The 24,187-nt window shown below is 35.9% G+C and overlaps 1 protein-coding gene across 2 annotated transcripts in view; it reads right to left on the bottom strand.

The window, feature by feature from the left end:
- NSF (N-ethylmaleimide sensitive factor, vesicle fusing ATPase) overlaps positions 1-24,187 on the bottom strand; it is a 143,118-nt gene that overhangs the window by 39,593 nt on the left and 79,338 nt on the right. For both annotated transcript variants that reach the window (XM_057715741.1, XM_057715742.1), the window contains exons 10-13: positions 11,427-11,592; positions 10,534-10,608; positions 10,160-10,347; positions 3,654-3,749 (exon numbers count right to left, since the gene is read on the bottom strand). In XM_057715741.1, the coding sequence (XP_057571724.1) occupies positions 3,654-3,749; positions 10,160-10,347; positions 10,534-10,608; positions 11,427-11,592 (525 nt within the window). The remainder of the gene's footprint in view (positions 1-3,653; positions 3,750-10,159; positions 10,348-10,533; positions 10,609-11,426; positions 11,593-24,187) is intronic.

The following is a 24,187-nucleotide window of genomic DNA, read 5'->3' as shown; positions in this document are numbered from 1 at the left end:
AAAATGACAAAGCAGGGATCTGAGTTTAGGTCCTTCTGATAATGTCACAACCTTTTAACCAGTAGGCTAAGCTATCTATTTTATGAGTGTCTTTGATGGTACAGTGTTTGAAGGCCCAAAGATATGTAGGATTGTATATGCATATAGTATATATTGCATATATGTATACTATACATATTTCATTTCATTCAATTACAGAGAAAATTTATCAGTTACTTAGTATGTATATGACAGTTTTGTTATATCCTCTCATATACGTAACTATGAATATAACCTTTGACTTCAAGGAAAAAAATTAAATATTTAAAGGTATAAAGGATGAGTAATAATGCCTACATGCTAGTGCTATAGCAATATCCCATATTAACATAAAAAGTCTGAAAAGCAAAAAAACAAAAACCTGTTGTATAATTTCTCATTTAACTTTTTATCCAATTGGGACAAAAACTGCTTTATGTGACTTAATGGAATAAAAAACAGATTCTAAGCTCAGATTCTGCGAGAGCCCTAGCCCTCACAATCCCTGAAAAAGGGTATATTCCAACGTGCTTGTTTCTGTAAAAAGTAAATGGGTTGTGGTCTTCTGTCAAGAACGAGAGAATATGGATTTAGAAATTAGAAACAGTTGGTTCAGCACACAAAGATACTATCCTAACACTGACTATAGGTGTCCGATATGAAAATGGAAACACGGGAAGGTAGTGAGGAGATCCTGTCCCCATCAGCTTGGTGGGAGGGGACACAAGTTGATCTTACCCAAAGGTAAGTGTGTGTAAATGTAAGATTTAGAATGAGGTAGAGATGAGCAGAGGTGATGAAAGATTGAAGGGTTAGGGAAAGGAAAGAAAAAGCCATTGCTATATAGAATCATTTTATTTGTACTAGATATCGGGGCTTAAATCGCATCCCTCTTCATTTTCAACTTCTAATCTCAAATCCTAACTCCCAACAAACCAGCCACCAAAGTAGTTAAAAACTTCAGTACTTGTTTACTTAATTGAATAGCATTTCCATAAGGTTAACAGGAGAAGAAATGAGTAGGAAAATATAACTCAATGTAATGCAAAGGTCATAACGCTTGAGAATTTCGAATTGAAAAAAAATTATCACAACCCTCAAGTCAATTTTTCATTCCCCAATGTATGGAATAATTTTAACAGTTCATTAGAACATGTATCTCACAGAAAGTCATCCTTTGTAATACTGTCTATAAGCAGTATACAGTGGTCTCATCACTCTATTTCTTTGCTACCAAATCATCTTCAGGGCACTCTTTGCCTACAACAGGCTTTGATTCCTGAGTACAGAGTAAAGTCCTCATTCCCTCCCTGGTCTCGATATAGTAAATTCAGTGGCCGTGTGAAAAACGAAGAGCCTAATGAATACTGGTCGGAAGGCTGTTGCGGGAAATATGTAGATTGGCTGGCTTTTGTCTTTAATTATCCCAGTTACATATTCCAAGCCTCATAGCAGCGTTGAGACACCTGAACTAGAAAATAGTGACCCTCCCAAGCTACATAATATGTGTGAGTCATTCTTACTTAACCTGTCATTTCAGTTTTTGTTTCATCCCCCAGACCCTTGGAATAAATAAAAGTTACCGCTTACTTGACTAAGTTATCTTAGTTGCCTCTTCCTTGAAGCCAAATTATTTGTCTTTAAAAAATTTTAAGATAGATCGGTTAGGCTGCACTCTAATATTTTTGGTAACTATTACGAATAACAACAGCAAAAAGGTTAAACCATTTTCACTGCTGAGTAACTTCTGAAAGCAATTATTTTATATTTAAAAGTCAGAATTGTCATAAAAAAGCAGACAGGGCTAAAACAAGTTGATTTTTGTGTTTAAAGGAGATACTTGCAACAAATAATTACTGTCAAGAATATATAAAGAACTTAGATAAAATAAAAATAAATAATACAACAGAAAAATGGGCAAAAGATATGAACAGCATCTCACAGAAGATACTCAGACAGGCAATAAATATATGGAGAAATACTTAACTTCATAGGTAATCAGTGAAATGCAAATCAAGACCAAAATGAGATACCATTTTACATCCCATTGAATGGCAAAAATTAAGTCTGACAATACCCAGTGTTGTAGAGGATGTAGAAAACAGGATCTCTTTTACATTATTGGGGGAAGTGTTTATTGATTCAACCAATGAGAAAACAGCTTGAAATTCTTTGAAGTTGGACATTATTATACCCAACAACCCAACAATTTTATTACTAAATATATATCTAGGAGAAACTCATTCAAGAATGCTTTAGCAGCACTTGTTTGTAATAACAAAAAACTAGTAACGTTCCAGCTGTCCAGGAAAACAGACAAATTGTGGTAGCCACACAATGGAATATTATTCAGCAAGGAAAATAAATGAGGCACAGCATAGAAAATCATAGAGATGACTCGATAATACGTAATAAAACAGCAAGTCTCAGAAAACTAATATATTCTGTACTTTATTTTACAGATTGTAGACTAATGACAGTATGTCATGAATTAAAGATTAAGATTAATCCAATTCTGTGCACCCAAGGTCCATTTAAGAAAGAAAAACATACACACCTTTTTAAGAGGCCTTTCTACAATTTGTTTTTGTACTTGTATAGGACTCCAAACAATGGTTACTCAAACACGAGTGATTGTTTTATAGGAAAATGGGTTAATGACCTTATACTGTATTCTAAAACTCCAACTATGACTTGAGTTATGAGTATATTTTAAGAAAAGTGATACCTTTTTAATAAAGGGCACTGAGAATGGTTAAAAGTTTTGGAAACTATAGCAGTTAGAGGAACTAGAAGTATTGAGCAAGAAAAAAGGGATGCCTTGGAGAAGCCTGGGGAAAGACAGAGAGAAAGGAGAGGAGAATTTTAAATGTCATAATAACTAATATAAGAAGGATGGACAAATGAGGATGAGTTCAGGTTTCCGTGGTTTCAGACTATATAAGAACCAAGGAGAAAACTAATCCCAGTTCAAAACAATTTAAGAACGAATAACTAGAAAGTCTCAAAATTGAATGGTCTGCCTTATAAGATGATGAGTTCCCTTTCATGAGAAATATTTCAGTAAGTCTTGGTTAATTACCCAGCCATCAGAGTTACTGAAGAGATGTTTCTTATATTTCTTATACTGAAATTTAATTATTTTTTTAAAACTACATGAGATCATAACAGTGTAAAGCAATTATACTCCAATAAAGATCTGAAAAAAAAACCCAAAAAACAAAACCACATGTGATGGGGGGGCGGGGGGCGAAGGGGAAGCTGGGATGAAGTGAGAGAGTAGCATAGACATATATACACTACCAACTGTAAAACAGATAGCTAGTGGGAAGTTGCTGTATAACAAAGGGAGATCAACTCAATGATGGGTGATGCCTTAGAGGGCCAGGACAGGGAGAGTGGGAGGGAGTCACAGGAGGGAGAGGATACGGGGATATATGTATAAATAGAGCAGATTCACTTTGGTGTACCTCAAAAGCTGGTACAAGAGTGTAAAGCAATTATATTCCAATAATGAGCTTAAAAAAAAACTACACATGATATAACCTTCTAAAATACTGGGTAAAATGGCACTTATTTTTCTCCTAAATTATTATTATTTTTTGGCTTATACATCTCTCAGTATTCATACTCACTGGTTTGATATCATTCTCCAAAGAAGCAAGGAAGTCTCCTCTTGTCACCTGCAGGCTCTCTGCTTTCTCCATGTCCACTTCCACTTTAGTACTGGCCTAATTAGAAATGAAAACAAAACGTTAAGGACTTCCAAGATCTAAGAATATTTTCAGCCCAAGAATATAATACCTGAGGATTTAAAAAGCATATTTCCACAGGCAAAAAGATATCTCCCTCAAATTCACACACACACACACACACACACACACACACACACACACACACACACACACACACACACACACACACACACACACACACACACACCACCCTCTGCCTGAACAATTCAACTTCTAGGTGTTTATCCCATGAATATACTCACAATTGTGCACAAAGTTATATGTACCAGCATATCTACTACAGTAATCTGTAATAGCAGAAGACTGGAAGCAAATTAAATGTCCATGAAGAGGGTACCAGTTAAGTAAATTATCACACATCCGTACCAAAGAACACTGCATAGCCATTTTTTTCAAAATGAGGCACAAGGAGGAGAAAATATATAGAGAGGGTCCCTAAGAACAGCGGTTATTCACCCTTGGCTGCCTATCAGAATAACCCCTAGAGTCTTTAAAGGTACACACACACACATATATACATATATATATGTATACATATATATGCCCAGCCCCACCCTGCAGGGTTTTGATTTAACAGGTCCAGCAGAGGGTCCAGACATTTACATTTTTACAAAGTGCACAGGTGGTTCTGATGCTCAACCATGTTTGTGAACCATTATTCTAGGAGACCAAGGACCTACAACTTTGATTTTTACTCATACTTTGTGCTTGAGAATCTATGTGCCAGCTCCAAACATTCTGCTTACTGCACCTGGAGCTACCACTTAGAACAGACATCTGGAGAAGCATCAAGGCCTTTATCAGCACTTGGAGCTGCCTGGACCTGATGAGTGATTAAGATACCAACACACTTTTTAATGTGACTGGGCTCACTCCCAATAGCACAAGGCAAGTGAGTCTAATTTTTAAAATGGTACTATGGGTTAAAAAAAAAAAAAAACGTATCTTCAAAAAAATCTGACTATAAAATCAAAGTATGTTAAGCAATGTCAACCTTCCAAAGATTATTATGAAATATGAGTCATGTTCCTTTCAGAATGGACTGCTGAGACAAATAAAATCACAGACATTTCGTAAAAACTCAGCCTTATGGGATAAAAAGAACTCTGTCAGAAAACTGGATCAAGATGGCAAACAGATCACATTTATTTATCTCCCTTCCTGCCCCCAATCCCATAAAATGACAGAAAGAGAGAAAGGTTAAAAAGCATGGAACATGCATCCGGAAGTTTTAACACTGATCCAAGAGGAGTCTCAGAAGGAGAGAAGAGAAAGAATGATAGAGAAAAACAAACACACAAATGATAAAAGACAGAAGAAAAAAAAATTTCCCCAGCTGAAGAAAGGAGTATCTTTGCAGTTTAAAGGTTTCAGTGAGTGATGAGGGTAAATGAAAAGAAACCCTATGTCTGTCTAGACACACTGTTGTGAACTATCAGAGCATGAAAGGTGAAGAGAAATTTCTAGAACCTTTCTGAGAGACAAATACAGGTCACCTGTAAAAAGAACCAGAATAAATACTAGAAACTAGAAGACAATGTAACCGTGTCTTCAAAAATCCAGCTAACTACCCTAGAAAACGATTCTCATATGCACAAAGGGAGGCATAGGTAGGCATTTTCGTAACAGTGTTATGAAATATTATGATTTCCTCTTAGAGTGAACCTGAATTCAAATGACAGAAACACAAAGTAATACGAAGGGGAAATCTTGTCTATCTTACAGCATTTGCTGAAAAATATGATAGATTTCAGGACTGAAGCTGGTGTGAAACTTGTATTTTTACTACTAAGAAAGGACTCACCCAATGAATTAAAGTGAATTAAGATGGCTGGGGGCAGTTATTTTGGAACAAGTTGTTTTTAGACACTACAGGAACCTAAGTGCAAGTAATCAATATTACAATTATAAACCTTTCCCACCTATTCATTAAAATAAGTTGTCTAAGAACTTCTCTTGGCTAACTTCTATTATTTTGTCAAAATTGTAAAATGTTATTTTTTTAAAAATCTACCATTTTGAATCTTTACTCATTCAGAAAACATTTTCTCATTTGTTTGAATTAGTGAGATTTTTTTTCTGTATTTTATTTATAACAGCTAATCAATATAGAAGAGGCAACATCTTTCAGCTTATACTTGCAGAAACTAATAAACTTGTATTTCAACACTAGCAAATATCCAGTGGTCACACTTAAATTTCATAACCTTTTAAATCTGACCTTTCAAAGTTCTTATCATTCCTCTTAAATTAAGGGTAGAATGACCTTAATCAATCAAAATTCTACAGAAAATAAAAAATAATTTTATTGAAATTCTGCAAACACAAATCATCTTTGATTCAGTTGTAAAGTATGTCTGTGTGTGTCCTCAATTTATTTCCTCACAACAGATTAGAGCAGAAGAAATTTGGGTTATGAATCTTCTCTACCTGAAGCAGAAATTCCTTTCACGCTAAAAACAAGCAAATGTCACATGAATTTTAGTTGACCAGAAACATGGGTTCAAGCACAAATGACATGAACATCAGATGTTTATGACAGGATTTTCCAGTTGTTTCAGAAAACCTGAAAAAACTGTTTAACAGGGAAGACTTGTTTAGTTTATTCCACCTGACTTTGTTTAAGCCTAATTCTTTTGAAAAGGAAGAAAAATAACACTACTAATGGCTTTTTCTTTTTTCTTTTTTTTTTTCTGTCATGCCATGAGGCTTGCAGGATCTTAGTTCCCCAACCAGGGATTGAACCCAGGCCCTGGCAGGGAAAGCTCCAAGTCCTAACCACTGGACTGCCAGGGAATTCCCAATAATGGCTTTTTATAACACAAAGAAAGAACATCTTAATAAACAGATGAATGTTGTGTATAAGTTCTAAACCAAGTGTAAGTCATAAGTTTCAAATTAAATACTTATTCATCAGTCACTACTAATAAAGCTATGAATACGTACAGCAACGAGAATACTAAAAATTGTGTGCCTTTTGTTCAACTGAGGAAGAGTCTTGTTGGGAAAACAGTGTTTAAAGACCTGGACAGTGCAGATTTTTTAAATACAGAAAAGAAAGTAAATGTTAGTACTATTTCTTTTTTTTGGTAGTGAGATTGGTGTCTTAGATACCTCTCCCTTCCCTGAAGTACCTATGGAGTCCCTTGCATTAGACAGTCCACAGATACCGAAAAAAACCAAAAGCTGTTTGGTACAAAAGGTGTTGATCACAAGCCTATATGCATCACCTGAAGTTCAAATTAAAGATAATTCAACCACTTGGAAAAAGTGAGGGAAATAATGTCCACTATTTGCACTACTTCTTCCTTGCAAATCTAAAGGATAATATATTCTGTACAGTGGTGATGAACATTTTAGCTTTAAATTAGAAATATTTTAACTGCAAATCGTCAACAAAAATTAGAAACTCAGATATTGAAAAGGATGTATATAGTATCCTCTCAAATCAGCCAATAATAACATAAATGGAAACAACCACAAACATTTATATAGTTTGTAAGGCACTTCCACAAACAGTATTTGATTTCATTTTCACAAAACTTGATGAAATACGTAGTTATTTCCCCTCGACAAATCAGAAACAAATAAGTAGAAAGAACTGTAACACACAACCACGCCTTCTGACTACAAAACTGTGATTGTTCCACCATTTCTTGCTGTCTCATGTGTAAATAAATCCATTACATGCTTAAAGAAAGCATGTTTCTTGACAATGGCTTACAGACACTTTGGGATAAGATTATTGTGATAAAAAAAGACAAATGACTAAATAAGGTAAAAATCTAGTGGCGAATGCATATGAAAAATCTGATAACTAATCAATCAGCTATTGTCGATCACAGTATCAAGAAGCACTGATGTGGTCTGAGGTGAAAGATCCGTATAGTGGGTAGCAATTTTCACATCATTTCTACAATTTTTCTTAAAGTCACCATCACTTTTTCTATGACATTTCTCATGGCAAGGAGAAAGAATGGATGAATGAAATGAGTGGATCCATCCTGTAAAGGACCTAATACTATATTTCCCACACTATCCAGTCTTTTGGCATTCTTGTCGTATTGTTTTATTTATTTTTAAATGCAATAGTACTAGTATTCTCCTCCCCACTGGGTCTCCAGTATTTTAAAGAGATTTACCACCTTCTCTAAAGTGGCCTCTTCCATTATGGTATTCTTGAGCTAGAACAAAGTCAATTCTATTATGTAGGGGAATTATAACTTATGGATAGAGTTTGATTCAGAATACATATTTACTAATTTAAAAAATATTTAACTAAACAGCTACCATATTCTCAATATTAAGACCTATATAAGATACTGTGGTAGATTCAGAAATGAATAAGATATGGACTTAAAGTCTATAAATGGGGTTGACAAACTTTTTCCATAAAGGGCCAGATAGTAAATATTTTAGGCCTTGTGGGCCATGCAGTCTCTGTTGCAAATACTCAGCTCTGCCATTGCAGCATGAAAGCAGCCACAGACAATACATAAATGAACAGGTGTGGTTGTGTGCCCAAAAAACTTTATTTATAAAAACAGGTGGCTGGCTAGATACGACCCATGGGCCATAGTTTACCAATCCTTGGTTTAAAACCATTGCTAGGGTATATCCAGATAAAATATACTCAATCTGACTGTTCAGGCTTTTATCATTTCCTGTGTGAATTGTTATACAAGTTCCCCTCTCTTGTCTTATGTTGCCAACTTCACTCCCCTAAATACTCCACTCCGCACAGCTGCCAGAGTGAGCTTATGTTTTAACACTATGTCACTGCTATTCTTAAAACTCTTCAATGGCTTAGCACTACTCACAGAAAAGAAGTCCATACTTCTCAGCAGAGTATAAAAGGCTCTTTGTGTTCCATCCCCTGCTTTAGCCTCCTGACTTATCCCCCACCCCCCACTTCTCTCTCTACCTCCCGTTCCCTACCTTTTATGCTGAAGCAATACTGAATTACCCTAACACACCATGCTATTGTGCGTCTCTGTCCTTTTGCATATGTTGTTCTTTCTGCCTAAAATGCCTAACACCATCAGGAGACACACCCACCCAGAAATTTCTCTGTGAAGACCCCTCTCACCTGACAAACTGACCACACCTGACACCTTTTCACTTCCTTACCTTGCATGTACTTTCTATTACTGCTTGTGGAGGATTAGACTGTGAGCTGCTCAAGGGTAGGCAACTGGAGCATTAACTCCTAGCACAGTGTCTGGCATATAGCAGGCTAAATAAATCTATTGACCAAAAGTCAACAGAAGGTATCGTAAATGATACATTACTACTTCTTTCTTTTTTTGGCTGTGCCACGTGGCTTGCGGGATGTCGGTTCCCCGACCAGGGACTGAACCCGGGCCTCAGCAGTGAAACACCACCGAGTCCTAACCACGGGACCGCCAGGGAACTCCTGATACATTACTATTTGAAGAAGGAAGAGAACACATTCTTGAAAGGGAGAATCAGAAAAAGTTTGAAGAAAGTGGTGGTACATGAGCCAGGTATTGAAAAGATAAGTAAACACAGAGGGTAAAGATTCTCAGTGAAGCTAAAAAAAAAAAAAAAAAAAGGCAACAGCAGAGAAGTAGAAAAATACATTAATATCCAACGACAGCTAAATATTTCAGTTTGGCTAAAGGGGAATTTGGTTTTGGAATACTAAATTTGAGACCTGATAAAACATCCAGGTGCAGGTATTTGGTATAAAGCTGAAAGTAGGAGAAAGATACTTTCAAGCGATGACAAATCTGGTAGCCACCTACCTACCGCTGGTAAGTACAACCTGAAGAAAGGGATGGTAAAGGCGCAAATGCACTATATCAAGCTTTATTTACCAAAATAAAAGTATCCTTTGTATGTATTTCTACCAAAGTATCAATAACATGACTGTATTAATCTGCAAACATATCTATTTCCCTGACTCTCTATTCCTTGTGGGAAGAGGCTGTGGTTTGTTACTTTGTGTCTCCAGCTTAATATCCTGCAAATAGCAGGTATTCCATATATTTACTCAATGAAGCAGCCCCCATAATTCTAGCATGTAGAAAACCCCACTTCCTATGACATGTTACAAGTTAACAGAGCACAAATTTTTAAAAAATTCTTCAAAATCTTCATCTTCACATGTCTGTATCAAATGGTGGTAACATTAAGGTAAATGGGTCAGTGGTTACCATGGGGCAAATGCTACCATTATCTTTTATCCAACTACTCTGAAGATTTAGCAGTCAACAATTAATTCCTAAACCTTTTACCATGTCTAGTCTCCACCAAAAGTAGCATTACCCTAGCCCTTGGTATGCTTGAAAGGAAAGAGGAAGAATACTGGCACAGCATTTACAAGACTGCAGACTCCTAAACTGGTAGTTACTTTTACTGACCTTTATGTGTCTGTTCATAGCAGTGGACTGTGCTGCTCGCACCAGACCCTCCAGTTCAGCACCGCTGAAGTTCTTGGTCTCTATGGCCAGTTCTTTAATGTCCACGTCAGCAGAGAGTAGCTGATGCCCTCTCATCCTTGCTGTGTGGATGTGAAGGATCTGGAGTCGGCCTTTTTCATCTGGTAAGCCTGATAAAATTGAAAATAAAATAGAGATTATTATAATCCTAATGTTTTCTTACAGGTACTCTAGCATGTAATATCTGCCTCTCATGATATACAACTTTTCTAGGAAATATTAAGTTATATGACTTTGCTCCTGCTAATGAACTCTAATTACACTCCCCTCCCCCAATCGGTGACAGATCTATTTACCTATCTCCATTTTAACTTCCAGTCTTCCAGGTCGAAGGAGAGCCTCATCTATGAGATCTGGTCTGTTGGTCATTCCTGAGCACAGATGTTAAAACAAAACAACATACAAATTCTTAGAATTAAGGATAAGATAAAATGTCCCTTCAGTATATGCAAGAATAGTAATTTTTTCGACAAGCTAAGAGGCCACTTTATAAAAGTCAAGTAGAAAAGCAGTCATTTTCAAAAATATCATTTGTTCTTGACCTAATGAAAATACCTGGGGACTTTGCTTTAGTATTTCACTACTGTATGAGCCAGTGGAATATAAATGTAATGAAAGCTTCAAATATTTAAAAAGAAAATTTTAGGTTCAGAGAGGGTAAGCAACCTGTCAAAGTGAGAGAGGGGCAACGTGAACAGGATCTGTCTGACCCCAAAGTCCCTTCTCTTTTTTGTAGGCCAATGGTTTTCAACGTTCATAAACAGCAGAACTTCTGTTTTGTTTTCAAAGTCACCTTAAGAAGAACTTCAGTCCACAAAATAGTTTAAAAAAATAAGTTATATAGGGATGCATGATCTTCCAAAGCACAATCCCTTGCCTGCGCAGACCCTGAAGCACCTCCGAGGACCCTTGGGGGCCTATGGGACCCAGTTCGAAAACCACTGCATTACACTGTGCTGCTTTTTTCATCTGTTAACTCTAAGTTTAAAGCGATGAGTCACTAAAACCCATCTTTCACTTGTCCTATTAAGGCTAGACACTAAAATAGTGAAATTCTTCCATGTCACTTGATTCTTATTGGGAAACATTGGTAAAATATTGGTGAAAGCTACACAAATCTGAGTTCAGAAACTATGTACCTAATGTTTTTGAAATCATAGTACTTTTTTTTTTAACCACGCAAACATACCAATGACCAAGATGTTGTTCAGTTGCTCTACCCCATCAATTTTAGACAGCAACTGGTTGACGACAGTGTCATGAACTCCTGTGCTACCAGCCATGCTCCCTCTCTGCTTGCAGATGGCATCAATTTCATCAAAGATGATGATGTGCAAACCACTGTTAGCACCAAGCTGGTAAGAGAAGAAATTACATTAAAGGTCATAATTTGAATATATTATGAAACAAACTAAGCAAAAGGGCAAAACAAAGCTTTCTCTCCATTCGACTAATAAATATAGCAAGCATAATCATGGTTGCTGCCCTCTCAAAGGTGTTGGAACTGCAGTCTCAGAATTCTGCAAAATGGAAAGGCATTCCAGAAGCTCATATTTAATAGACATAAAATGAAAATACACATTATACAGTGATGAAAGTGATGAAAGTTCATCATAACTAACTATTCATTCACACACATTTCTTCTCACTCTCATTCTCTCACTCTGAAAAAATTCTCAAGCATTTCTTTGTTTTTTAAATTTATTGATTTATTTATTGGCTGGTTGGGTCTTTGTTGCTGCACACGGACTTTCTGTAGTTGTGGCGAGCGGGGTCTACTCTTCCTTGTGGTATGCGGGCTTCTCTTGTTGCGGAGCATGGGCTCTAGGTGTGTGGGCTCCAGCAGTTGCGGCACACAGGCTCAGCAGCTGTGGCTCACAGGCTCTAAAGAGCAGGCTCAATAGTTGTGGCACACGGGCCCAGTTGCTCCACAGCACATGGGATCCTCCCGGAGCAGGGAGCGAACCCACGTCCCCTGCATTGGCTGGCGGACTCCTAACCATTGTGCCACCTAGAAGTCCCTCAAGCATTTCTTAAGTCAATGAATGACAACTCCCTTCTATTTCCCCTGAGTTCAGGTGAGCAGATAGTCCCCAAAGCAGTAGGTTTAATGTTTGTCATATTACATAGCTAAAGAGTAGCTCCACCCAGAGATGGACTGGGAATTGGGCCAATGGGAGATGGTACTGAAATTGATTCATTCAGTTATATCATATGAAAATAGACTGCTTCTTCTGAACAGTAAAATGAGAACAGTTTATAAAAAGAACACAGTCAAGCGGGTGTTGTTTCTTCTACCTAGTGATTTCTGGTTTAGTTTATCTGATATAGAGTCATCATTGAAAGAAATCAGTTTATATATTTTGAACTTTTAATAGATGCAAATACTTTTAAATACTAATAATTCATTAGGTTAACATGGACTTTCTAGCAATTTATATTTAAGTAGTAATTAAGTCCCTTGTTAGGAACCAAATGGGGAAGTGCATTGTAGAGTGTTTTTTGTTGTTGGGTTTTTTTTTTTTTTTAACCAAAACCATTAGGGATTAGCAAAACACAACAGGTGAAAATGAACATAATCTAAATACGACAACATATGGATAATATAAAAGATGGGCATAATGAGATTCAAGATTAGATATGGTTGGTATTCACTAAATCTCTGGCAAGGATAGCATCCTTTTTTTTTTTAATATTTTTATTATGAAAGTATTAGGTGTTAACTGAGCAAAAGTTATAAAACAAATAGAAATAAGTTAAAAATAAACTATATGATACCACTTAAAGATAAATGCTGTTAACATTCTGGAGATTTATTTGTTTTAAATTTATTTTAATTGAAAAATTGGAAACTCACTGCATCTTGAATTCTCTTGAACTGTTTTTTAAAAACAATTTAAAATCGTTATTTTTGGTTCTAATGGCAAAATACATGATCACTTTAGAAAACTTGGAAATATACCAAAAAATGTAAAGAAATCACAAATCATCCAAAATTCAATTAACTAGAAATAACTGATATTATTAATTTGCTATTATGTAAAAAGTTGTGTCCCTTTTTTCAGTCCAGATATTATCTTAAGCCCTTTCCCACACCTATAAATAGCTATACATTACGATTTTTAATGGCTCCATAATATTCCATTGTATGACTGGTTTCACAGTTTAATTCCCCTACTCTACATTAATTTTTTACTGTCACATATTTAAATTTCTAAGTTTTCAGTATTACAAAAGTTGTTGCAATGAACATTTTTATACTTAAATCTTTGACAATATATATGATTACTCCATGAAGGTAAACTGTTAAGTTAAAGGGTGTGCTGAGTATTTTAATACTCTTGAAATAGCCTTTCAAATACTTTTCCAGAGAGCTTTTATCATTTTATAATAACCTTACCACAGTATATGTCAGGGCCTATCTTGTTTTATCCTTGCAAGTAATAAATACTAGAAAATTTTAAAAGTAGTTCCCAACTTGGTGAATGAATGATATTCTTCAATCATTTTTAATTGGTATTTGTCTAATTATTGACAAGGCTTGCACCTTTTAAAGTCATATTTTTTTTTTACCATTGGTAATGTTTCTCTTATTATTTGTTCACATCCTCTATACATTTTTATGTTGGGATTTAGTAATTTTTATTGATTTACTAAAAATTCTTCATATATTAAGGGTATTATTAGATTTGTTATAAATGTTTTATCCCAGTTTGCCATTTGTCTTAATTTTACTTATGGTATACATATATATATATATATTTATTTAAATTAATTTTTATTTATTGGCTGTGTTTGGTCTTCATTGCTGTGCACGGGCTTTCTGTAGTTGCAGAGGGCGGGGGCTACTCTTTGTTGTGGTGCGTGGGCTTCTCATTGCAGTGGCTTCTCTTGTTGCAGAGCACAGGCTCTAGAGCATGGGCTTCAGTGGTTGTGGAGCGTGGGCTCATTAGTTGTGGCTTGCAGGCTCTAGAGCGCAGGCTCAGTAGTTGTGGTGCATGGGCTTAGTTGCTCCACCGCATGTGGGATCTTCCCGGACCAGGGATTAAACCTGTGTCCCCTGCATCAGCAGAAGGATTCTTAACCACTGTGCTACCAGGGAAGCCCTATGCTATATTTTTGGTAAATGGAGGAGTTTTTAAAAATGTGTCTTTACTATTTCAAGTTTTTACTTTACATATAATTCTTTAATCTATCTGGAGTTTTATTTTTGTATATGGTACAAGTGAAGTAGGAATCCAAGTAATTCTTCAAATAATTAACTGATCCAACATTGTTGACTAAACAACCCTTTCTTCATTGGCTGAGACACCATTTCTATCAGGCTTTATATTTTTACATAGAGTATTTCCAGCCTATACTATGGACTACAGCAGTAGTTTGTGCAACTTCTTCCCCTCCACACATCCTTCTTCTTTATAATTGTCTTGGCTACTTTCAGCCATGTTTACTTCCTGATGATTATTAGAATCGTTCTACTAGAGTAAAAAACAACCTTGCCCAATTAAAAACAAACAAAAAGAGCAAAAAACAAACAAAAAAGCCAAGTTTTGATTGGAATTAGATTGAATCTCTAAAGTAGTTTAGGAAGTATTAACATGTTTACAGCATATTCACTTCTTAAGAATGTCTCTCCAATAACTCAAGTCTCTTACGTCTCCCAGTAAATTTTTGTACTTTTTGTCATATAAATTCCTTCATAAAGATTCTTAACTATTTATGTTTTTCAGTTGCAACTGTGAATGGAATTTTCCCATTATATTTCAGAAACAGTATATATGAAGAAATGATATTAATTTTCGTATATTTATTTTATATCTGGCTATTTTATTGGCTTACTTCTAACATCTAAGTTTTTTAGTTGATTCTTTTGAATTTTCTAGGTAGACAATCATTCTGTCCTCCAAAATAACAGGAATACTTGTTTTGGGGTATGAGAAATTATTCCTGAACAAAGACACATCGAAGGAGAAAGAGAGGGCCTAACACATAAGAATTTAGAAGCATGCAGGGCCACTTAAGCAAAAGGCTAAGAGGCAATCCAGGCCCTATAAAAGGGATAATAAAATTTACCTAACATGAGAAACAAAAGTAACAGTACTATCGTGACAGGGACTGAAATCCAGAAGCAGGTCTTTCTATTGAAAGAGAGAAAATCTCTCTCTCTCACACACACACACATACACAAAATTGCAAAAGCAGAATGGTCTTTATATAAGATGATTTTAGCCCCGACTTCAGGATGGAAGAGGAAAAATATGTAGTTGGAGGTCAGTGAGAAATAATGGTATGTAAATAAAGTAAACTATCTGTAAGAGTTTTGGTGATGGGAGTGGTGATGACTAAAAAACAAAGTCCTAGGTTTGGTTACCGCCTGCAAGTGGAAAGGGGAAGTAACAGCAAAGGTAAGAAATTATCCTGTAGTTATGATAAGAAAGCTGCAGAAGGGAAAAGATGGAAGGGAAAACATTTTTTTAAAAGTTTCTACCATGAGAAGATTAGAGATGACAGGGGGACTTCCCTGGTGGTCCAGTGGCTAAGAATCCGCCTTCCAATGCAGGGGATGTGGGTTCGATCCCTGGTCAGGGACCGTAGATCCCACATGCCGAGGGGCAACTAAGCCCAAGCATGGCAACCACTGAGCCTGGGCACTCTTGAGCCCACACACCATGACTAGAGAGACCACATGTCGCAACTACTGAGCCTGCATGCTCTGGAGCCCACGGACCACAACTACAGAGAAGCCCACGTGCTGCAACTAGAGAAGCCAACATGCCGCAATGAAGATCCTGAGTGCTGCAACTAAGACCCAACGCAGTCAAATAAATAAACATTAAAAAAAAAGAGTTAACAGGACATCTAATTTGAAATGTCCTCCAGAGAACAAGATATAAACTGAACAAAAGAGATGAGAAAGACAGATCTGAAAGTCATCTACAAATGGTAAAGAAGAGTATAGTAGCAAACTAGATTCCGTAAGAAGATGAATCATATAATTAAGCTGGAGGCATATAAAAGCAAGACAGATTCTGGGCTACAACACCAGAAGATGACTCCAATAAAGGCGACCCAAAGAAAAGAGGATCAAGAAAACACGACAAAGATGAAAGATGAAATGTTACATCAGAAGTACGAAGCAAAACAGTTCTAAAAATGACCTGAAGGAAACTGGATTGGATCTAAAACACATCTGAATATATATTAAAAAAAAAAGAAAACACAGATAAAACACTGTATGATCAAGTAATTCCACTCCTCGGTTTACAGCCGCTGTGCTCATAACTGCCCTAAATTAGAACCAACCCAAATGCCCTCTAGTGGGTGAGTGGATAAACAAACTATGGTACCTCCACATAATGGAATACTATTCAAGAGTAAAAAGGGATGTTTGTCACCCGTGACAACTTGAGTGACTCTCAAAGGCAATATATTGAGTGAAAGAAGTCAGTCTCAAAAGGCTTATGTGATCCCATTTATATAACACTCAAAAAGACAGAAGTATAGGGATGGAAAACAGATCAGTAGTTACCAGGAGCTTTTAGCAAAGGGACAACATGAAGGAATTTTGGGGGATGATGTAAATGTTCTGCATCTAGATTTTGGTGGTGGTTACGTGAAACTATACACATGTTAAAATCCAGAAAACGGTACACCAGGAAAGTTAGTTCTACTTCGTAATAGTAAGCAAAAAATCGATACGATATCTATAACACTTTCATTCTATTATTCATTATTTGGAGTACTGTTCATTCTTTAATGCATTCTTATGAGAGATGATAGTCATGTGTTCATCAAGGTTCCCAAAATTTAACTAAGTTTCATTATATTTTTTCCTGAATATAACTTACAAACTGTTCTCCTTCCACAGATGTTTTAAAACTAAATTAAAGTCTGAAAAAATTAACTTAATTTCTCAATTACTGTCATTTATTGAACAGGTGTCTGATGATAAATGATAGCCTGTTGCTTAAAAACATTGCAACATCAAAAACTATTCACCTTTCCATCTGTAGAGAAGACAGAGAATGAGGAACTGGAACTACAACCTTAGCCTTGCCAAACATTTCTATATAGTAGAGCATTAATGCTTGCTGTCTTCAATGAAAAACAAGGACACTCCTGTTTGTGACTGAAAAGCTGTGAGATTCTATATTATTTTTATAAAACATTTTTATTCAAAGTTGTCTGTCAATCCAGCATAAAACAAAAAGCTGTTATAATATATGAAGTTTGCTATCAATGTGCCTTATGTTACCACTGGAATCATGACTTCCTTCTCAGTCCAACCTCAGAAATCATCTACGTGGAAGGGAAGCCAGAGACAATAAGAACACTGTGCTTGATTTAATGATAACAGGAGCAATCTTCCCTAAACATAATTCAGTACAATTCTGACCTTTTCAGAACCTTGCTAATCTTGTGGCTTGTCATCAGGTCCCTTCCCCCAACCTAGTGAGTACAATAACATCAACTTCTACAGGTGTGTTACTTAAATAAAGGCAAGTTCTTGTTGCAATAAATTAGGAATCAGGTAAGGAAGATGTCAAGATTAATGTTCACAGATTAATATAGCTGAATCATCAATAAACCCTTTACCAAAGAGTTTAAAGTTCCACAATGCAATCCTCTTCACCTCACTGACTTCTCTGTTCTTACCATCTGCAAAGTCTTCCCCCATAGAAACAGAGCTGATGCCGTTGAGCCCCTGGCAACAGCCTTGGAAAATGGCTGTTCTATATTTAGCTAGTTTGACCTATATGCAAGTGTTCATCTTTGTCAGCCTGGACTGTCCAGAATCACAGGGGTGATGCTTTTCTTTATTACATAACACATATATACTCTCCATGGGGTCATTAGCTGAATATACCAAGCCATTTCTGGATTGAGAAAAGCATATCAGAAAAAGCTGGCTATGATTAATATCTACCTAGAAATTCTTTGCCAACTCAGTTTTATTATTAAGACTATTATACTTAAACTGTCTGCAAGTTTAAAAACAGCACCAAAGATACCTATGCAGCCATGTGGAAACTATCACAACAAATTTTATAAAGTGCTTCTCACCTGATGTTTAAACCTCAGTATACCATTAGGGTCCATTAGAAAAACAATTTCAGTTTTTAATTTTCTTTGTTAAGCAGTTTTAACTACTTATAAAGATTGATATTTCATGACTTTTTTTTTTCTAGAAGTCTTCCACAGGAACAAAAAGGAAAATATATTTTTTAAAAAACAGAAAAAAAAAGAAAAAGAAAACTCATTCTATCTTGCAATTACTGTATGGGTCCACTGGGTCTTTTTTATAAATCTAAGCTATATTATGCTATTTCAATATTCTAGAAATTATGTCATCATTACTCATCAATTATTCCTAACTATACTAAAAAAGATTAGAATAATAAGAAATGAAAGGACGGAAATGCTCCAAAGAATGATGCAACAGTGAAATAAACATCACGATGACATCAACTTTCAGCCTTTTTGCTGTGTTGCCCAAAGTACTGCGTCTTCTCTCAAGAAGGTATAAAAGAAGTCTAGACACCACCCACCATCTTTGTTGCCTTATTTTAGCTTTAACGGAATACAGTTGAGAATTCAGATTTTTGTTGTTGTTCTTCCCTGGCCATAATGGCAAAGAAAAGAAAATCAACAGAAGAAAATATTTCACAATTATTAGATGAATCTAAAGAGGAATGCAAAGAGTGAGATTAGCAGCACCTGAGACGCTAATGAAGCCGGTGAAACGGATCATTATAAGTAAAATCTCAGACTCTCTACCTTCAGATGATGGTATCCTACATAGATTTTCTCAAACTCAAAAATATTTGAATAATATATTTCTAAGGAAAAAGAGAAAATACAGCATTTTCATCCAGTTACTTACTCAACAGAAAGTCTTCATTGTGCAATATTTTTTGACCAGCTAGGCCATCTCATTTTTTCTAAAGGGACACATGACAATATTCTTTCATCTGTGCATCAGAATTTTCTTGATATGGTTTCTAGTAGGCAGATGCAGAAAGACAGCGAGATAACAAGAAGAAATAGATGATGTAGACATTAAAAAACTGGATTGGCCATTCTAAAAGGTGTATATAAATCTAAAAATAAAAATATTTTGCAATTACGGAGTGTCTGATGGCCATCCTCTCTTCAACAAAATTATAAGCTAAAGATTTTATAAAAAACTCTTCAAGCATTGTCTTGACAACACAGGTAGAAGAACCAGAAGTAATGATAAGCTATAATCTATTAGAGATGTATTTGAAATTTAGAATCAGTGTACAAATTCATGCATGACAATTGATGAACAGTTAGTTACATTCAGAGGCTCCTGACCATTTTGGATATATATCTATTAATCAATCAATAGATATGTTCAAAACCAGGAAAATATGGAATAAAAATTTGGTTTGCTATATTTAAGATCTTATTAAATACATTAATAGTCTCTACTTCCCTTTATTTTTATGTTTGTAAATGATCTGTAAATCAACTTAAAAATAATTTTTAAAAATGAGTTCTTTCAACCCAGATAGTAAATGGTAATGACTATTTTTCTTGGTATTCTGAGAGGTAAAAAGATATCTGAAGCAAAAAATATTGTAGTATTAGGGATAAATTGTAAAAGTGAATTGGTTCTTGCTGTCTGAAGAGTTGAGATCAATTAGACTTGCAAAAATATACCAGGGCCCAATGGAGCTGAGATGGCTAGAGATCTGAATATGAATAAGAACTTAATGGGATGTAGGGAAGCAGGGGAGAAAACCACCTTGTGTAAAACTGAAATGATTAAGCACCCAACAAGCAGATTTGAAGCAGTAGAAGGGTTGTTATAAAGGCAATGTTTAAAGTTTATTTTTACCATCAACAAAAATAAGAAAAAGTAGGAAATGACAGGATAAATTAGATTTAATAAAGCTTACTAGATTAAAAAAATAGACGCTATTATGTTTCTGGGTGTTATTCATATTGATCCATGTAAATCTGTTACTGATTTTAATGCCTAAGATGATATTCCATTTCCTACTGAGAAACCCACTTTCCATGTTTTTCCCGTATTTTAGTTCTATCCTAAAAAAAAAAATTATTATTATTTTGTACAGTGAATGCTTATTCAATTTACCTCTTTTAAACTTTTTTACTGTGAAATATGGCATACATAGAGGGGATGGTTCCCCAAATGTGAATGTATGCCTGAAGGAACTGTCACAAAATGAATATCCATGGGACCATAACAAGACCCAGAAGAGTGCCAGCACCCGGGCAGTGCTTCCTCACCACCCTTCCCCAACATCCCTCCCCCACTGAGCCCTAAAGGCAACCACAATCTGATTTTTAAGGTAATTATTTCTCACTTTCCTTTATAGTTTTACCAACTAAGAAGCATGCATCATTAAACACTATAGCTGAACTTCATATAAATGGAATCAAACAGTATATACGATGATCCTTTCTTGCCTGGTTCCTTTTGCTTAACATTTATTTGTTAGATTCACAACTGCGTATAGCCATAGTCTGTTTATTTTTATTACAATACAGTACTTTATTGTATATTTACATGACAATGTAAATTCTAAGTTGACAGTTATTCTCTTAAAAAATGGCATTTGACTGATTTCTGATTTTTGTCAATTCTGTTGAGAAGACAGCTGCCAGCTAATTGTTGCTTATTCGAAGGTAATCCTTTTTTTCCTCTCAAGCTGCTTTTAAGATTTCTCTCTCTCCTTTTTTTGTTTTCAGCCATTTAACAATGATTGTAAGTGTGGAATTCTTTGGTTTATCTCTCTTGCTTGCGGTTCATGTTGCTTCTGGAATGCATGGACTGAAGTTCTTCATCAGTTTGAGAAAGTTCTAAACCCTTTTCTCTTCAAATACTGCTTTTGCCCCATCCTCCTTCTCCTGACTTTTTGGAAATTTAAACTGTGCACTAGACCGTCTCGTGGTATTTCTCTCTCTTCATTCCTTTCATCTTTTGTGGCTATTTTTGTCTAACATCTTTCAGTTCACTAATTCTCTCTTCAGATGTGTCTAATCTGTTGTTTAAACTTGAATTAATTTACTGAATTTCTCATTTTCAGAATTTCCATTTGATTTTTTAAAAACAGTTTCCAGTGCTCTGCCAAAACTTTCAATTTTATTTCTCTTTGAATGTGATAAATACACTTATTTTAAAAGTCTATATCTGAGAATTCCAATATCTGGAGGCCCAATCTATATCATCTTTTGTTTCTCTTTCTTCATGTTGTTTATGTCTTTGTGTATCTGATTGCTTTTGATTATAAGCCAGGTATTGCATTTGCAAACTATAGAAATTGTTTATGGCTTTGCATGATACTACCTTCCACCAGGAAGGATCTACAATTCTGCCAAATGCCTGGGGCACTAGTGGTTTAGGAACCCTCGGCCTAATTTTAGAGAATGACATGACTCAAAGCTGATCCGTAGCCTCTGCACATCTGCTTCTGGTTAACACTTGCTCCTGTGGTGTAGCCCTTCAGAGTTCCACCTCAAAATGAGGCGTGTTCAGGCTTCCTAGGTGGCGCTGTGGTTAAGAATCCACCTGCCAATGCAGAGGACACGGGTTTGATCCCTGCTCCAGGAAGATCCCACATGCCGTGGAGCAACTAAGCCCATGCGCCAAAAAAAAAAAAAAAAAAAGAGGCGTGTTCATCAGATGTCCCCTCTTTGTGGGCCATAGGCTTGAATCTCTATCCCCCTTACACCCACTAGCCAGTCAAAACAGCTGCATAGCTGTTTAGCAGCTCCCTCCAGAAATGGCTGAGGAACAGTGGCCAGAGGAACAGTGACCCATACACTGGGACCTTTCCTTCTAGGCCTCCATTCTCCCCCTAGATCTTGTAAGCTCTTTGATGCCTCCAAGCACAAAAAAAAAAAAAAAAACCACAAAAAAAGAAAGAAAGAAAGAAAAAATTTTGTTGAGCTTTTCCAGTAGTCTTCAGTGGCAGGCATGATTCCAATTACCTAATCTGCCACTACCAGAAATAGAAATTCCAGATTTTATTTACATTGTCATCAATTTCATCGCTCATCATTGTTTCCTGCATCCACTGGTTCCTTCTGGGTTCAATTTTCTTTAATCTCAAGTGCATCCTGCTTCACATTCTTCCAACAAGCTTCTGTGACTAGTTGATTCTATTAAGACTTTGCCTGAAAAAATACCTCATTTCATCTTATTCCTGAATGAGAATTAAGCTGGGTATAAAATTTTAAGTTGACAGTTACTTTTACTTAGCTCTGTGAAGATACTCTTCTACTGTTTCCTGGTCTCTCTTGCTGTTGTTAAAAGTTTACTGTCAATATAATGGATATCCCTTTGGATGTCATCATTATGTCTTTTTTGTTGATACTAAGATGTTTCTCTCTTTCTTTGGCATTCTCTAGTTTCACTACAATGCATCTAGATATAAGTTAATTTTTACTTATCCCATTTGGGCTTATGGTGCTATCTGAATCAATTTATTTTATTTTTTTTTATCAATTCTAGAACATCCTCAGCCATTCTATCTCTGAATATTGCCTCTACACTACTCTATTTGGACCTCTCATTTTAACTCTGTCATCTCAATTTTTCTTTCACATTTTCCATCTCTTATCTCTCTGTCCCACATTCTGGGTGATTTCTTTAGATCTATTCTACTGTTTATCACTTCTCTCCTCAGCTGAAACTACTGCTTAAGTTTAAAATTTTAAACTAGTTGCTGAGTTTAAAATTTTGATGATGACATTTTCCATTTATTGGAGCTATTTTAGCTTCCCCTGTGAGAATCTCTTGTGGCCTGGGTTTGCTGGAGTATCCCTTGGGGTATGCTTACATCTAACAGACCTATGTGGCATCACTGGCCCAGGATTCATTTTTAAATTAATTTCTCAATTTGGGGGCCCAAGACTACATAGATGGGGTTGTTTATGTGTGTATTTTTTTTTTTTCAAATCATAAGCATGAGTTAAAGATCTGTGGTTTAGAATTCCCATGGGAGATTCCTCACATCCTGCCTTAGAACACAGGAAAATAGTTAAAAGGTTTTGTTATTTCTCTGTGCTGGTAGGGAAATACTTTCTAGTTATTCTTTTCATTGATGACGGAGCAACTTTGAAGCTTCCAGTTCCTAGTCCACACCTTAAATAAGTTCAAGGACTCATTTTATGCCCCCTAGTGGATGCTAAAACCCAATGCACACATTATCAGAACCAAAAGCTGCAGCTTGTTATCTTTACCACTCTAATTTCCAGTTTTCTTTTAATTTCTGAAGACTTCCTTTTCTTTCATGAGAGCTTAATTGTGCATTTGAAATTATTTTAATTATTATTTTACCCAGCATTTGAAGATTTTTGTAGAAGGAAGGTTTTCAGTTACCTAGTCTACTGTATTGCCAGAACCAGAAATCCCACTGCATTGTTTCTAAACTTTCCTTTAATGAAACAAATATGTTAATACTAGTATATTAGTCATATATACATACACACACACTAGATCTAGATTTAGACCTAGAATCAATCAATCTATCTATCAATTAATTGTAAGAAGCTGGGTAACATAATTATGGGGGCTGACAGATCCCAAGTTCTGCAGTTGGCCAACTGGAGATGCAGGAGAGCCGATGGTGTGGTTCCAGTCCAAAGGCCTGCAAGCTTGAGAGCCAGGAAAAGCAGGTGTTTCAGTTTGAGTCTGAAGGCAGGAAAAAACTGATGTCCCAGCTCAGGCAGTAGGAAATTCCCTTTTATTCAAGGGAGGGTAAGCCTTTTGTTCTATTCAGGCCTTCAACTGACTGGACGGCATATTAGGGAGGACAACTGCTTTACTCGGTCTACAGATTCAAATGGTAAACACAACCCATGCACAATAATGCTTAACCTACATCTGGCAAATTAGCATAAAATTGATTTTTTTTTTTTTTTTTTTTACAAATTAGCACAAAATTAACCATC

Source organism: Hippopotamus amphibius, chromosome 17, assembly GCF_030028045.1.
Source record: "Hippopotamus amphibius kiboko isolate mHipAmp2 chromosome 17, mHipAmp2.hap2, whole genome shotgun sequence".
Classification (NCBI taxonomy): Eukaryota; Metazoa; Chordata; class Mammalia; order Artiodactyla; family Hippopotamidae; genus Hippopotamus; species Hippopotamus amphibius.
This window is presented reverse-complemented; position numbering and strand designations above follow the sequence as displayed.